Raw genomic sequence first — 14008 nt, 5'->3', positions numbered from 1 at the left:
ACCCAGGAACGTTCATTTTAACAAGCTTCTGCTCAGCCAGGTTTGCAATTAGCTGACGCAGAGGTAAAGAAGAATGGTGTAAGACAGCTTTGCAACCAAATGCCTGATCCAGGGTACTTAGGGAGTAAAGAGAGTTCTATTTCAGCTCATGATTCTGGAGATTCAGGTGACACACGCACATAACCAGAGAAAGAGTGGTCACACCATGAGCTAGGATGCAAAGGGCCTGAATGAGTTCAGACTCATTATTCCCTTCCAGGAAATGCCCTCAATAACCTAAGAGTCTTCCAGCGGTTTCTACAATAATGCTTAAAGATTCACAGGGACTGTCCAATAAATAGCACTACGCTGGGGACCCAACTTTTACATATGGACCTTTGAGGAGTACTCATCAAAACCGCTGGAGATTATGTTTTCCTTTGAAAAAATACTGAGGGCCAGCGGGGCCGGCCTGGAGGGGGCGGGTCCCTCTGAGCCTCAGAACCGCCCTCCAGGCCTCCAGGCCGGAGGAGCAGAGAGGGAGGAGGTCACAGCCTGAAGGTGTAACAGAGATAGCCACTCCCTCCAACATCGGGAGCTGCGAGCTTCAAGCTGCTAGTCAGTAGCAGCCCAGCAGCCCTGAGCACCAGCACCCAGAGCTACCATGGCCTACTGCCGGCAGGAAGGGAAGGATCAAATCATATTTGTGACCAGAGAAGACCACGAAAGTCCCAGCAATGCAGAGCTGGTGGTCGACGACCCCAATGATCCCTATGAGGAGTACGGGTTGACGCTGCCAAGTGGAGAAATTAACTGGAATTGCCCGTGCCTTGAGGGGATGGCCAGCGGTCCCTGTGGAGAGGCCTTCAAATCTGCCTTCGCCTGCTTCCATTACAGCACGGACGAAATCAAGGGGTCAGACTGCGTCGAGCAGTTCCAAGCCCTGCAGGAGTGCGTGCAGAACTATCCAGACGTCTATCCCCAAGAGGAGAATGAGGCCGAGGGTGAGGACAAGGACGAGGACAAGAGCGACTTCGACGAGGAGGGCAAGGAGGACAAGGAGGGCGAGGAGGACGAAGATGGCGAGGAGGGCGAGGAGGACGAGGAGGAGAGTGAGGAGGAGGAGGAGGAGAGTGAGGAGGAGGAGGAGGAGGACTACTACGATAGCTACTATGCGGAGGGCGAGGAAGATGATGTCTACTATGAAGGGGCTGAAGAGTGGGCTGAAGAGTGGGAAAACGACTATTACGAAGAGGGCGGCTTCTACTATGAGGAGGAGGAAGAAGAGAACATCTACTATGAGATTGACTACTATGGGGAGGATGAGGAAGAGGAGGATAGGGATGTTTACTACGAGCTTGACTACTACGAGCTGGATGAAGAAGAGGAGGAAGAGGAGTCAGCAAAATCGGTGGAGGAAGCAGTTGACACTGAGGCCTCTGCTGCCACCAAGCAGGAGCCAAGTGTCTAAAAGTCCCTGTCCCCAGCTGCCGCTGCCCTTTTGCTTAGCCTCAGGACTTTCTGCACAATAACTGCCTTCCAATAGCCCTCCACGAAAGCATCTTTCCCTCTGCTGTTCTACGCTCTGTCCTATAGAAAATAACTTACCTTGATGATCAGGGGTCTTGGCGGCTTGCCATATACCCTGAAGAAAAGAGGTGTGTGTGTGGTGTGTGCCTGCACCCTACATAGACCTACCGCCCGCACTAGGCCACTGCTCAACTGTCCTCTCGAGTGCCCTGGACTTTACTGCCTTGAAATAATGTGACATTCTCAACAGTCAAAAGTTGTTCCTCAAGAAAGTCTCTCGTGAGTAAGCTGACTTATGCTGATTCATTGTGTTCCTTTTGGTAGATTTTATAAGTCTTTGGGAAATTAAGTAGAGGCCAAGACGCCTTCCTTTAAGAATGCTGGTGCAAGGCCATTCCTGTGGGAGGAGCAATCAGAGCCTCACCTTGGAGTGTGTAGGGGCTGCCTTACTTCATCTCTGATATGCTAGGTTTCAGTGTTTACAGTGCATCCAGGTTCTTGGGTGTCTACAGTTGCAAAGTAGAATTTGGATCCTTTAACTTCCAGACCCTTGCTAAGTGAAAGGAGAGGATGGTTTGGGGGGAGGTGCTGTTTGTTTTACAGTTTCAAAGGTCTGATTTGGGGCTCCTGCTCACTCAATACAGTCAGTTGTAACATTCTTGAGAAGTGGGGACCAAACGGTTGCCTGAGAAGCATCCAGAAGGGGATGTGGTATTCAATTAAAAGAAATGATTCCTTTAAAAAAAAAAATGGAAGAGAGAGAATAAGTTCTAAGACGTCGGGGGAGGGGGTATGTGGGGGGAGAGGGAGAACATGTGGGGGGAGAGAGAATATGTGGACCCATGTATGCCACAGCATTCATGCGGAGGTCAGAGAACAGCCCAAGGGTGTCACTGTCTGCTTACCACCTTGCTTGAGATAGGATGTCAGTTGATTTTCGGTTACATATGCCAGGCTAACTGTCCCTCACGCTTCTGGGAACCCTTTCTCTGACTCCCATCACCCTTTAGGAGCCATGGGTCACAGATGTTTATGTTAGCGTGTCTTGCTTCTCTATGGGTTCTGGAGATTCAAACTCAGGTCCTCGTGCTTGCATGGCAAGCACTTTTATCCACTGTATTCCAACCGCTTTTGGTTTGTTTGATTTTGTTTGTTTGTTTGTTTTGTTTTTGTGTTTTGTGGGGTTTTTTGTTTTTTGTTTGTTTGTTTGTTTGTTTTTTGATGTCTTGCTGCAGCGTGGCCCAGGATAGCCTTAAACTCTTCATATTCTGGTCTCAATTTTCTCAAGTGCTAGGATTACAAGTTTTGCTGCCACACCCTGTCATTAGATCTAGTTTGGGCACCTAAGAAAATCATTTACACTGGTGAGATAGCTCAGCAGGTATAGGCACTTGCCACATGATGACCTGAGTTCAATCCCTGGGACCCGCATACTGGAAAGAGAGAACCTCTGACCTCTACAAACAAATAGTGGCACACAGGGACCCAGCACACATACACACACACACACACACACACACACACACACTGAATAAATAAATGTACTTTTATTTGTAATATAGAGAAACTGGACTAGCTTGGTCTAGAAGAGGTGAATAGAAATAGGAAACGTAATCAAACTATTAAGGTTCTTTCTCTCATCCAACTACTAAACCAGGGCTAAACCTGCTTAGCTTCCAAGATCAGACAAAACAGCATGTTCATGGTATGGCTGATACCTAAGGTTGATTTTCAATTGTATTAGTATATTAGATAGAATCACTTATAAAGGTTTTGAGAGTGACCATTATGCAGTCACCAGCACAGGTTTTGAAGCAGAATTTCTGAAGAATACAAGCTGCTGTTTTTCAACTCTTCCCAGGTGACTGCAGTGAATAGCCTCTGCTTCAGAGGATGACGCCAAGCACCATCAAGTGGAACAATTTTGATTAGTCTTTCTGCAAGTGTTTGCTTCTCTATGCCCTAGGAGGCCGTACCCATCTTATGTGACGTATAGCTTCTATTTATGGAGGACCCACTATTATGAGTTTAAGGTCCTTACTGACAGACAGTAAATCATCTGCTGTGACTCAGGAGAAAATTCTTATTAATGAAAGAAAAGTCAAACCTCCCCCTCACTGACAACAGTGACGTCACTCTCCAGGCTCATAAGGACTCATAAACATGAATGAGTAGTAATACAGATAGGCAGGGGTGGGTATGCTCACTGAAGAGATTATCCCCCCCCAAAAAAACCCTGTTCTTTCTAAAATGAATTCCAGAACATTTTTTTTACCAGCCCTGATATTAAGATTCTAAATTTCCAAAGGAAACTCATCTGGTTATTGGGCCACTGGGCAGACTGAACAGCAGCAATGGGGACCTGCACGAACCTGATTGGCCCTTTCTGGATGGGCTAACCTATCACTTGACTTCTTCATTGATGGGCTAACCTATCACTTGACTTCTTCATTCTTTACTAATCCACAGATCCTTGGAGTGTCACACCATCAGAGAAACTGCAAAAGGAAATGGCTGGAAAATGGCATCTGGTCTTCAGGCTTGGGGAAAGAAGATGTAGTGACGCGGCTTCCTGGTCAATTGGTGACTTTCCAGGAGCGCCATTTTGCCATAGACTGTGGGTCTGGCCAACTGACTCATTTTGTCCCAGCATCCCACCTTCCACATGGCACATGGTCTTTTCCTGGATGGTGGGGTTTTTTTGCTTCCATTTAATGAGAAAATAGTAAGGTAGGTGAAATGTGTCTTTCTGCTTCCACAGGATGTGTTTTGTGTCGCTCGGTGGAGTTCTCTTGCTTCCTCTCCTCAGATAACCTGTGGTTTTTCACCTCCCACACTGTGCACCCTTAAAATGAGCAATTAAAACCCCAAGATCTCAGGAAAGACCTTCTGGAATTTGTTCACAGAGCCCCTAGTTTGAAACTTCGATTCTGACCTCTGATATATCAAACTGGAGAAGATGTGCCTTTGGAGCAAGGCCCCTGGAATCAGGCAAGAAGCTGTTGCCTAAGGCCTGTACTCAGGCTGGCCTGTGCGTGTGTCTTTTGCACGTTTTTGGAATTCCAGTCATTCCCCCCTGGGGTGCTCACATTGCTCTGAGACCTGTTAAAACATGAAGAGCCCTGGAGGTCTGTCCAACAGATGAGGTCCCAGGGGTGTCCTCGGGCTCTGTCTGCAAAGCTGAATATGTTGTTGATGTGGCAAGTAAGCATGACAATTGAGCTAAGAGAGTTGTGCTAGCTGAGGTACTAAGTCTGAGGTAGGACTCCTGCTGCTGGCCTTCTTCTTGGGCATAGGAATGGCAAGACTCCTCCTGGTCATGCTCTTTGGTTTTAAGGCAGGGTGAACAGATGTTGGGAAGTACAAAGCACGCTATGAACGTGCAGTATTTGTATGCCCAGATGATACAAACACAAGAGCATTCCTGGAGCATCCCTCAAGATAATCGCTACAAGTCTGACAAAGCTTCTGAGGCTTGAATATGTACGCGTCTGTGTAACTAGGCAATTCTATTTCTCCCATGTTAACCTCCAAACTCTCTGGTCCTCCTGGAGACAGCCCTTGCCTCCCCCACTTTCCCAAAAGCCTCAAAACTTTGTCTAGCTACCCATTCCCACTTATTTTTCTCATCTGGGTCTCTCTACTAGGACTATGGGCAAAACAGAATAATTCCCTTATATTTTCCTTTCTTTTTTAGATTTAAAGATTTATTTCTATTTGTGTATGTGTGTCTTCTGTCTATGTCTGTCTTTGCCTGTGTCTACCATATGTAATGTGGGTGTGGCCACCCATGGAGTCCAGGACAGGAATAGGACCTCTTGGAGATATAGTTACAGACTACATCTGCCTGACACGAGTGCTGGGAATCAAGCCTGGGTCCTCTGGAAGAGCAGCAAGAACTCTTAACCACTGAGCATCTCTCCTGCGCCATCCTTTCCTTGTATTTCCTTCAAGCAAAAAACATTTACAAGACAAATGAACATTCTTTTGCCCCTTAGCAACCACCAGGAAACACAGTTTCAAATTTTTCAAGAAATCTTGAGAAAATTAATGAGCCATAGTCATCTGTCTTCACTGATATAAAAAAAGCTTGCTTGAGGAATAAATCCCACCCAAAGCCCACCCTGACAGCTTCATTTGGCCCTTCTGTCATGGAGAGAGCCTCCACTCTAAGCCTATCCCCATGATTACAGATGGGAGTCTTACAGGTGACCTGTCAGAAATTGCTGGCATTAATAGTGAACATTCAAGACCTCACAAATTCAAAAGCGCTTTCATATGGGATTCACAGGTGAAACTCCTAAACTATGTCTTGACTGATTCTTTTCTTTTTTTCTTCTTTTGTTTTTTGACAGGAAAAACCAACTCAGGCCATGAGCTCAACTTTTAATCCTCTGTGGAAAGCCCCAAAACAGGAAATGCACACCTCCAATCAAGAGAAGGGTGAACACGTTTTGTGAAACTGAGTTTCTTTGGGTCCATCTTCCTTTTCGGGAACAAAAAAAATAACTAAAATGATTTATAGAGTAGCCAAATATCTTCTTCCACCTAGAGTTCATAGAGATATGTATTTTTCTTGTGAGACAAGAAAATATCATTTTCTTATACATGTTCTATTTTATGACCTAGTATTTCCCATCAAACAAAAGGATCTTAGCGGAAACCAGGGGACCAAACCTAAATAACACCATTAGTGGGGAATGGGAGCTCCACTGCCTTAAGCAAACAACCCTGGGCAAAATCAGGTCTCAGCCAGTATGGTCATCTGTAAATGATATGAATTTGCTTATTTTTTTAAAGATTTATTATATGTACAATATTCTGCTTCCATGTATGCCCACACACCAGAAGAGGGCGCCAGATCTCATTACAGATGGTTGTGAGCCATCATGTGGTTGCTGGGAATTGAACTCAGGACCTCTGGAAGAGCAGTCAGTGTTCTTAACCTCTGAGCCATCTCTCCAGCCCAATTTGCTTATTTTTTGCAGAGTACTCTTTTTGTTTAAAGCTATATAAAGAAAATACTTTGATATTAGCTGATTTATCATTGGTCCCCTGTAAAAATTGAAATTCTTTTTGACTAATTTGGTTACCTCCATAGCTAGAAGAGTACCTATAAATGAACAAATTGATTTTTGATTAATGTTTAGAATACCAAACATTCGGAGAGTTTGACAAAATGAACACGGAAAATCAAGCCTTCACTGACAAAGGACTGCTACGCTCAATTCACAACCAACTATTAAAGTTTAACAATAAGAAAATGAACAAACAATCCAGACATAAATGAACACAATTCCTGAACAGACACTTTACTAAATAAGATCCCCGACTCCTAGCATGATGAAATTGCCATTTCCTGAGATGGAGGTGCTCCCTGGAGAATCGTATACCATGTCACCTTACATAGGGCCATTTCCTTATTTCCTTTCCTCTAGATCTGCCCACTGATGTAGACTGATAGATAGCCTCAGAGCTTGCTACAGTTCTAGGCTAGGGGTGATCAAATAAACACTGATGAGATCTGGAAAGCAGAATTGGAGCATCAGCCATGACATCTTGAAGGTTTGGGTCAGGTGTCAGATACCACTGCAGCTCCTAACAGTCTCCAGTGGTGATACGGGGCAGGGGTAAGCAATAGTTGGAACCTCAGCTCCCACTGGATCTCTTTCCTCAACTTTCCTGAATCCAGGGCCAGGTTTCTGAACAGCTCGAGAAGGGAGTTAAAGTCTTCTTTCTATAGGTTACCTCTATCATCAAAGTTCAAGGCAGTGAGACCAGACAGACTTGTCCTCAATGGTTCCAGTTAAACCTTGTACATTCCTAATGATTCTTGATGCCTTCTGCTTCATGCCCCACTTTTCTTTTGCTTTGCACTGCTAGCCTGCCATGGAATCAGGTTCGCTCTCTGAGAAAGAAGCAACAGCCCTTCATAGATTCTAGTAACTTCCCTTAGTGATCCCTGATGGATAAAGGCTTCTTCGCTCTTATCCTTCAACTGTCTTCTCCCACCGCTCAGTTCCCTTGCTTCTCCCATGATTGTGTGGAGCCTGATTCCTATAAATAAATATGTCATTCCATAGCACACACAGTGGTTCCAATTTCTTGTTGAAGCGCCACCAATGCACTGCTAAAGGAGCAAGTTGTGGTCAGGAGTTCAGTTTCAGTGTGTGAAATTTAGATTTCCTATTTGGCATCCAAGTTCCTGAAGATTTGGAATAGGAAGCTTAATGCTGTGAGTAGTATGTGGTCCATGCTAGGAATGGATACTGGCAAGCCATAACTGTACAGGGAAAGCCTTGCACAAGACTAATGACATCATCAAAGTTATTGGCACCTAGACCAATATCAATGTACAAGTGATCTTAAAGCCATAAGACAAAATGAGGTCATTGAAGCATTAAGAGTTAGCAGAGAAAATTCAGTAAAAATACTGGATAAAAAATGCTCTAATATTAAAAACTGTGAAGTGCCGGATGTGGTGGCTCACATTTGTAATCCCAGAATTTGGAGGCAAAGACTAGAGTTCAAGGCCAGAGTGAGTTATGTCGTGAGTTCCAGGCCAGCCCAGGCTACAGTGTGGAACTTTATCTCAAACAACCCAAAAAGAAGAAAAAGAGACAGGGAGATAAAATAGTTAGGTATGAAGGTGCAAACCAATAATCCAAGCACTCTGGAGTCTGAAGCAAGAGACTCAAACTCCAGGCCAGACTGGGCACCCTGTCTCAAGAAGAAAAAAAAGCCAGTGCTCATGATAGTAAGTCACCAATTAAAACCTGGCTAAATAAAGAAAGGGGCAGGGACGTAACAAGCCTCCATGTCTGAGGATCTAGAGACAGCTGATGACTTCTGCGGGGAGGGAGAACCAGTTTTCTTCAAGGTGTGGCCCCCGATAGGTCCATCATGCCTCAGTGGATGGCCCCACACTCAGGTGCATATGGGCAGCTCAAAGGGACCCAACAGGTCATTTTTAAGAAAAGACATGACGTTGGAGGAGAGGGGGTGGGCGTGATTTAGAAGGAGTTAGGGGTTATTGATATGACCCTCAAAGAATTAATAAAATGTTATATATTTTAAAGTTGGTTGGACAAATTTAAAACCACTGAAAACTAGCATGGGATTTTAAAGAGGAAACCATGGGAAAATTTGTTTTACACTAAAAGAACAAACACTGAGTGAAGCCTAAAAAGACTAAAATGAGGGAAAGGTCTCAATTGTTGAATAACCCTAGGAAATTTGGGCATGGTGATAGATTGGTTTCAAAGCAAATAAATAAAATACTTTTGTTAGTTTTAATGCACTTTCTAAATATTTGGTGATGTTTTTGTTTGCATCTGACCAAAGACTCTACTAATTAAGAAAAATGGTAAATTTTAGAACATTAGAAAGACAAAATGGAATAAAAACAAAAAGCAAAATAGGAAGCACAACTATCATTTGCACTATGCTCAGTGTGTAAAGGGCTGTGTGGCTGAGGGACTGCTGTCTCGGTTTACAAAGCTAGACTTGTTACATAAGAGGAGTGATTCACAGTCACAGATTGTTTTGTCCCCCCGGAACATTTGGAAATGTCTACAAATATGTTTAGCTGTCAGAAAATGCAGGAGGCTGCTGCTGGCACCCAGTGTGTACAGATTAAGCATGCTGATAAACATCCCACAGAGCACAGGGTAGCTCCCAAGGTGCGTGGAGATGATGCAAAGTGAGAAATTGCGACCTCAGCACAGATGTAGAGCAATTTGTTTTTCATTTTTGTTCGTGTGTGTGTGTGTGTGTGTGTGTGTGTGTGTGTGTGTGTTTGCATGCGTGGGGGGGCACGTGTGTGTGTACACTTGAGGAGGCCCTAAGAGGACATCAGATCCCCTAAATCTGGAGTTGCAGGTGATTGTAAGGTGTCTGACATGGGAGCTGAGAACCAAACCCTCGTCCCAATCTTTTGTGAGAGCCCACAAACCTGCAAGAGCACGAGAGAAACAGTGATGAGGAAGATCGGGGTCATCAAAAGGATGATGGGGCATGGAAGAGGAAAGAGACTGGAGGGAGGCTATAAGGTATCAGGATTAGTGCAATGAGGAAATGTGGAGGAGGAGGACCACTAACTGGAGGAAAGGGGCTTGCAGGGAGGAGGGGCCACGGGTAGTAAGATAGTTTAATACAAAATTTCGAATTTAAAAAGAGGAGGAAGATTAATATACGATGCAAGGCTTATGGGCTCTGAGACACCTGACGCTCCAATAAACAACACAGGGCAGATTATAGAAGCAATAAGTGAAGTAATGGGCAATGGGAAGTGCTGTCCATTCCGTTTCTCTTACAGAGCTACAGCTGCTGGAGCTGAGACAGATTAAGTCTGAGGCCAACTGATAGACCGCTAATCCAGAATGAGACTCACAGAAAAGTATCTTCAAGCTTCCCACTCTGGGCACCGTGTACTTCAAAGATCTCTGTTGCCCCGTCTAATGAACTGCAGCATGGAAGGGAAGCAGAGGCCTGGGAACCAATGGGCAAAGATGGATGTGGCTTACTAATTGTAAACTCAGTCAATTCTCTCTCAATTAAATGAGTTCTCTTACTCCTGTAGCAAGATCTTCCAGGACATGAGTTTTCTCACCTTGCGCTGCTGTAAGGAGAGGGCTGTTCACAGAGTTCTGAAATCCAACCAGTGTGCTCATTTACATGCTTAGCATTTCAAAGGCTGTACACACGGTGTAATTAAAAGCAAACAAACACACACAGAGAGAAAATCCTTCACCTTGTTGGAAGGATGAGGCAATAGGCCAGCTCTAGTGAAAGGCATTGGAAAACCGTGATGAAGAGTGCCAGGTCAACTGCTGCCCTGCAGAAGAACACACACACAAAGAATACAAGTCTAGAGTCTCCCGGGATAATTGTGCCCAGGCTGCTTTGGGGAATATTCAGTGGGGACATCAAAGAACAGACTATCTTTGGTCTTTTGACTTTTGAATTTGGGGCACAATCTCACTTCTCCACATGCCCTGGTTCATTACATAGCACCTGTCTATGTCAGGAAGCATGAACAACTGACTCATACCACTTACCTTCAGTATTAAAAGAAAGGAAACGCTGTCTGAGCCCTATCCATCTCCTGGGGTGTTGCCATTCTGTACACACATACAGGATCATACTGCAAGGATGTGAGACTCGCAATTTGAGGACATCCTCGAGCCACATTGAGAGGATGTCCACACTGTCTCGCCCGCAAGAACCACGCGGGACACTAGGATCCTTCTGCAGAAAAGCTTTAATGCTTCTTACAGCTCATGGGGCAGATGGGATAATTAGCAGACTCTCAATATCTGTGCCACAGTCACAGATTTAGCCAATGACCCTATCACCTTAAAAATTCAAGGGCTTTTCGCATCTACCTCCCTGTGGATCCTGAAACATTAGATTTAAAACCAAATAGTTGTGAGCTGCCATGTGGTCGCTGGGGAATTGAACTCACAACCCTTGGAAGAGCAGGCATCATTCTTAACCCCTAAGCTATCTCTTCAGCTCCTTATTCAGATGGAAAATCTCTTGGGCTAGTAGCCAGCATTGTTTGCCCCGCTCGTTGCCCCAGGCTATTGGTCCGCCTTTGTTACCTAGGATACAGGTAACCATGTTGACGCGCTTTTATTATGATAATTACGACCAGTCCTGTCTGAAAAGTCAGCACAGCTCAGCTCAGCCAAGTGGAGCAGAAGCCACTCCAGCCTCAGAGCCCCTCACAGTTTCAGGCACATTGCAAGCCTTCTGGCCTGGCAGCTTGTGGCACCGCTCTCATTTTCGGTACTGCTGTGACACCCTCCAGGCCAGGCACCGACTGAGTCAGCGCAACGTGCCCCCTATCATAGCTACCCAGCAAAGCTCCGCTCCAGCAGCCCTCCAGCCGCAGTTGCATTCATTCCGAGTCCAAACTGGTGCACGGAGTAAAGCAGAACTCGGAGAAGCAGGCTTGCTGCTCTGTAACCACTGAAAGGACCCCATTTAAACAATCTTTTAGGGAATTTGGGCGTTGTTAGTCTCTTTGACTACTTCCTGCTGAATTGGGACGTTGCATTTTAGGGGTATACACTACAACATTTCAGGAGGTCTCGGCGATTCAAACCACACAAATCTCAAGTACACCCTTAGGCTCTCATTCTCCGTGGAGACGAAAACAGAACCTCTTTTCCAAAACATCATATCCTTAGGCCCATATTTTAAATTCAAAATACCTTTTTTAGCAGTTCCTAAATTCAAATATCTTTCTCCTGTCCAGTACACAAAAGACAACACAAACAACATAACATACATCTGTCCTTTTTTCTTATTGTTGGTATCAGAAAGCTTTTGACCTTGTAGATCAGTCTTCTCCCCCATTCTAATTTCCTTAGAACCACCGGGGGGTCCTTTTTCCTTATTTGGGACTGTCCTTTTCTTGCGCGCGCACCCAACCTCTCACTGCACTCAGTTTCTGATATGCTATCCTGGACTTCCTCCAATACACTTCATCCTTCTGCAACAACTGCCTGGCAGGATTCATCTTCTAAGCAATTTCAAAGTGATAAGGGAACTGCTAAAAAGTACCAAGGCCTCTACGAAACCTTTCCAAGGTGGGGACAAGTCAAGCCCAAAATCGAAAAGTCCAGGAATAGTCATACCTCTCTGAGCATGCAGACCTGCAGTTCTGAATCCTCCTTGTGTCCAAGGGGTCTCCGGCGGTGTGAGCAGTGGTCAGAGTCTCCCGGCGTCCCGGGTCTTCAGCACCAGATGTCCCGTGCTACCGTCTCGCCCACAAGAACCACGCGGGACACTAGGATCCTTCTGCAGAAAAGCTTAAATGCTTCTTGAGAGAGAGAGAGAGAGCATAAGCTTACATGGCGGAGACCCCGAAAATGAGGGAACCCATCCCTTATATAGGAAACAGTCCTCGCTCCTGACGTGTCACTCTTGGATTAGTCCGCTGCCCATTATCCCAGATGATGCCTCGGGAGTAGGCAGGGACGCAGCAGTGGAAAGTTACCAAGCACATGTGCATTATCTTGTTCACCTGGCGGTGAAACCGGATGTCAGCCCCATCTTGTAATGGAGTATGTGGTTGCGGTCCTCCACAATGGTCCTTGTCTGAGACAACCACGACTGTCAAGGAGCACTGTTGTTGGCACTGCCCCAGGCAATGAGAGAGGAGTGTGGATAAATGCCACAGCTTCCTTGCCTCTAACATAAAACCAACTGAGGCTCATTCTGCACTGCTTCCCACGAGTCTCCAATGGGGACCAGTTGCCTACATCTCTCTTGTAGCTTTTTCTTGTCTTCTTTCCTGTCCCTAATTTGTCTCCTTGTTTTCTCACTGTTACTTCTTCAAACAAATGGTCAGAAAACTGCTTGTTCTCCAATCCTCTGCTCAGTGAAAGCTGAAATCCCATGAGACACAGTGTAAAACACAGTTCATGCAACAATTGAATATTTGCAATAGTTTTTAACTCTCGACTCGATACAGCCTAGAATCTCCTGGAGAGTCATTTTTCTCTCAAGATTTATTTTATTTCTAGTTATGCATATATGCCTACATGTGAGTATGTACATATGAGTACAGGTGTCTACAGAAGCCAGAAGAGGGTGTCACTGTCACATCTTTTAGAGCTTGAAATACAGGCATTTATGGGCCACTGGGAATTGAACTTAGGTCTTCTGTAAGAACATAAAGGCTATTAACCCTAAGGGGAAAGAATCTCAAGAAATTGTCTAGATCAGATTGTCCTGTGTGCATGTATGTGGGAAATTGTCTTGACTGTCAATTAATGTGGGAAGACCCAGTCCACAGTGGGTAGCACCATTCCCTAGGCAAGGGATCCTGAACTATATAAGAGAGGAGAAAGAAAAGCAAGCCATCTTGTATGCATTTATTTCTCTCTGTTCTTGACTGTGACATGCTGTGACTTGCTGCTTTGAGTTCCTGCCACTGTAACTTCTCTGTTATGATGGACTATAACCTGGATTGTGAACCAAATAAACTCCTTTCTCCCTTAAACTACTTTTCATTGGGGTGTTTTATCACAGGCACAGAAATGAAACTAGAGCACCATCTTATGACCAGGTGGGCAGACAAGCCTCCTGTGCTAAAGCAGATGTACCCTGAAATAACAGCCATGGGGTAGCATTTGGAGTATGTCTGTGAACAGCAACAATGGCTATAAAGTGGCTCTCTGTTTTTCCCTTTCTCCTCCCCCAAAATAAAGATATAAAGATATCACCCATCAAGGTAAAAAATTATAGAAAAGCTGTTGACAGAGGTTTCTGTCATGCCTAGTCCCGCGGCCATTCAGCCCCAAAGAAACATACAGAGGCCTACATTAATTATAAACTGGTTGGTCTATTAGCTCAGGCTTCTTATTAACTCTTATAATTTACATTAGCCCGTAATTCTTGTCTGTGTTAGCCACATGGCTTGGTACATTTTATCAGTGAGGCATTCTCATCTTACTTCCTCTGCATCTGTGTGACAACTACAGGC

At 44.9% G+C, this 14008-nt stretch overlaps 1 protein-coding gene across 2 annotated transcripts; it reads left to right on the top strand.

Moving 5' to 3' along the window:
- The first annotated feature begins 508 nt into the window (after window positions 1-508).
- On the top strand, window positions 509-7596 carry LOC125410289 (uncharacterized). 2 transcript variants are annotated; one of them, XM_048449747.3, is made up of 3 exons: window positions 509-1788; window positions 3979-4239; window positions 5865-7596. In XM_048449747.3, exon 1 carries the CDS (start codon window positions 644-646, stop codon window positions 1448-1450), a length of 807 nt encoding a protein of 268 aa, XP_048305704.1. In that variant the 5' UTR covers window positions 509-643; the 3' UTR covers window positions 1451-1788; window positions 3979-4239; window positions 5865-7596. The 2 variants fall into 2 exon arrangements, with proteins under 2 accessions (XP_048305704.1, XP_048305706.1); XM_048449749.3 differs by having other exon boundaries at window positions 509-1792.
- Window positions 7597-14008: the final 6412 nt, after the last annotated feature.

The sequence above is a fragment of the Myodes glareolus genome, chromosome X (assembly GCF_982192425.1).
Source record: "Myodes glareolus chromosome X, mMyoGla1.1, whole genome shotgun sequence".
Classification (NCBI taxonomy): Eukaryota; Metazoa; Chordata; class Mammalia; order Rodentia; family Cricetidae; genus Myodes; species Myodes glareolus.
This window is presented reverse-complemented; position numbering and strand designations above follow the sequence as displayed.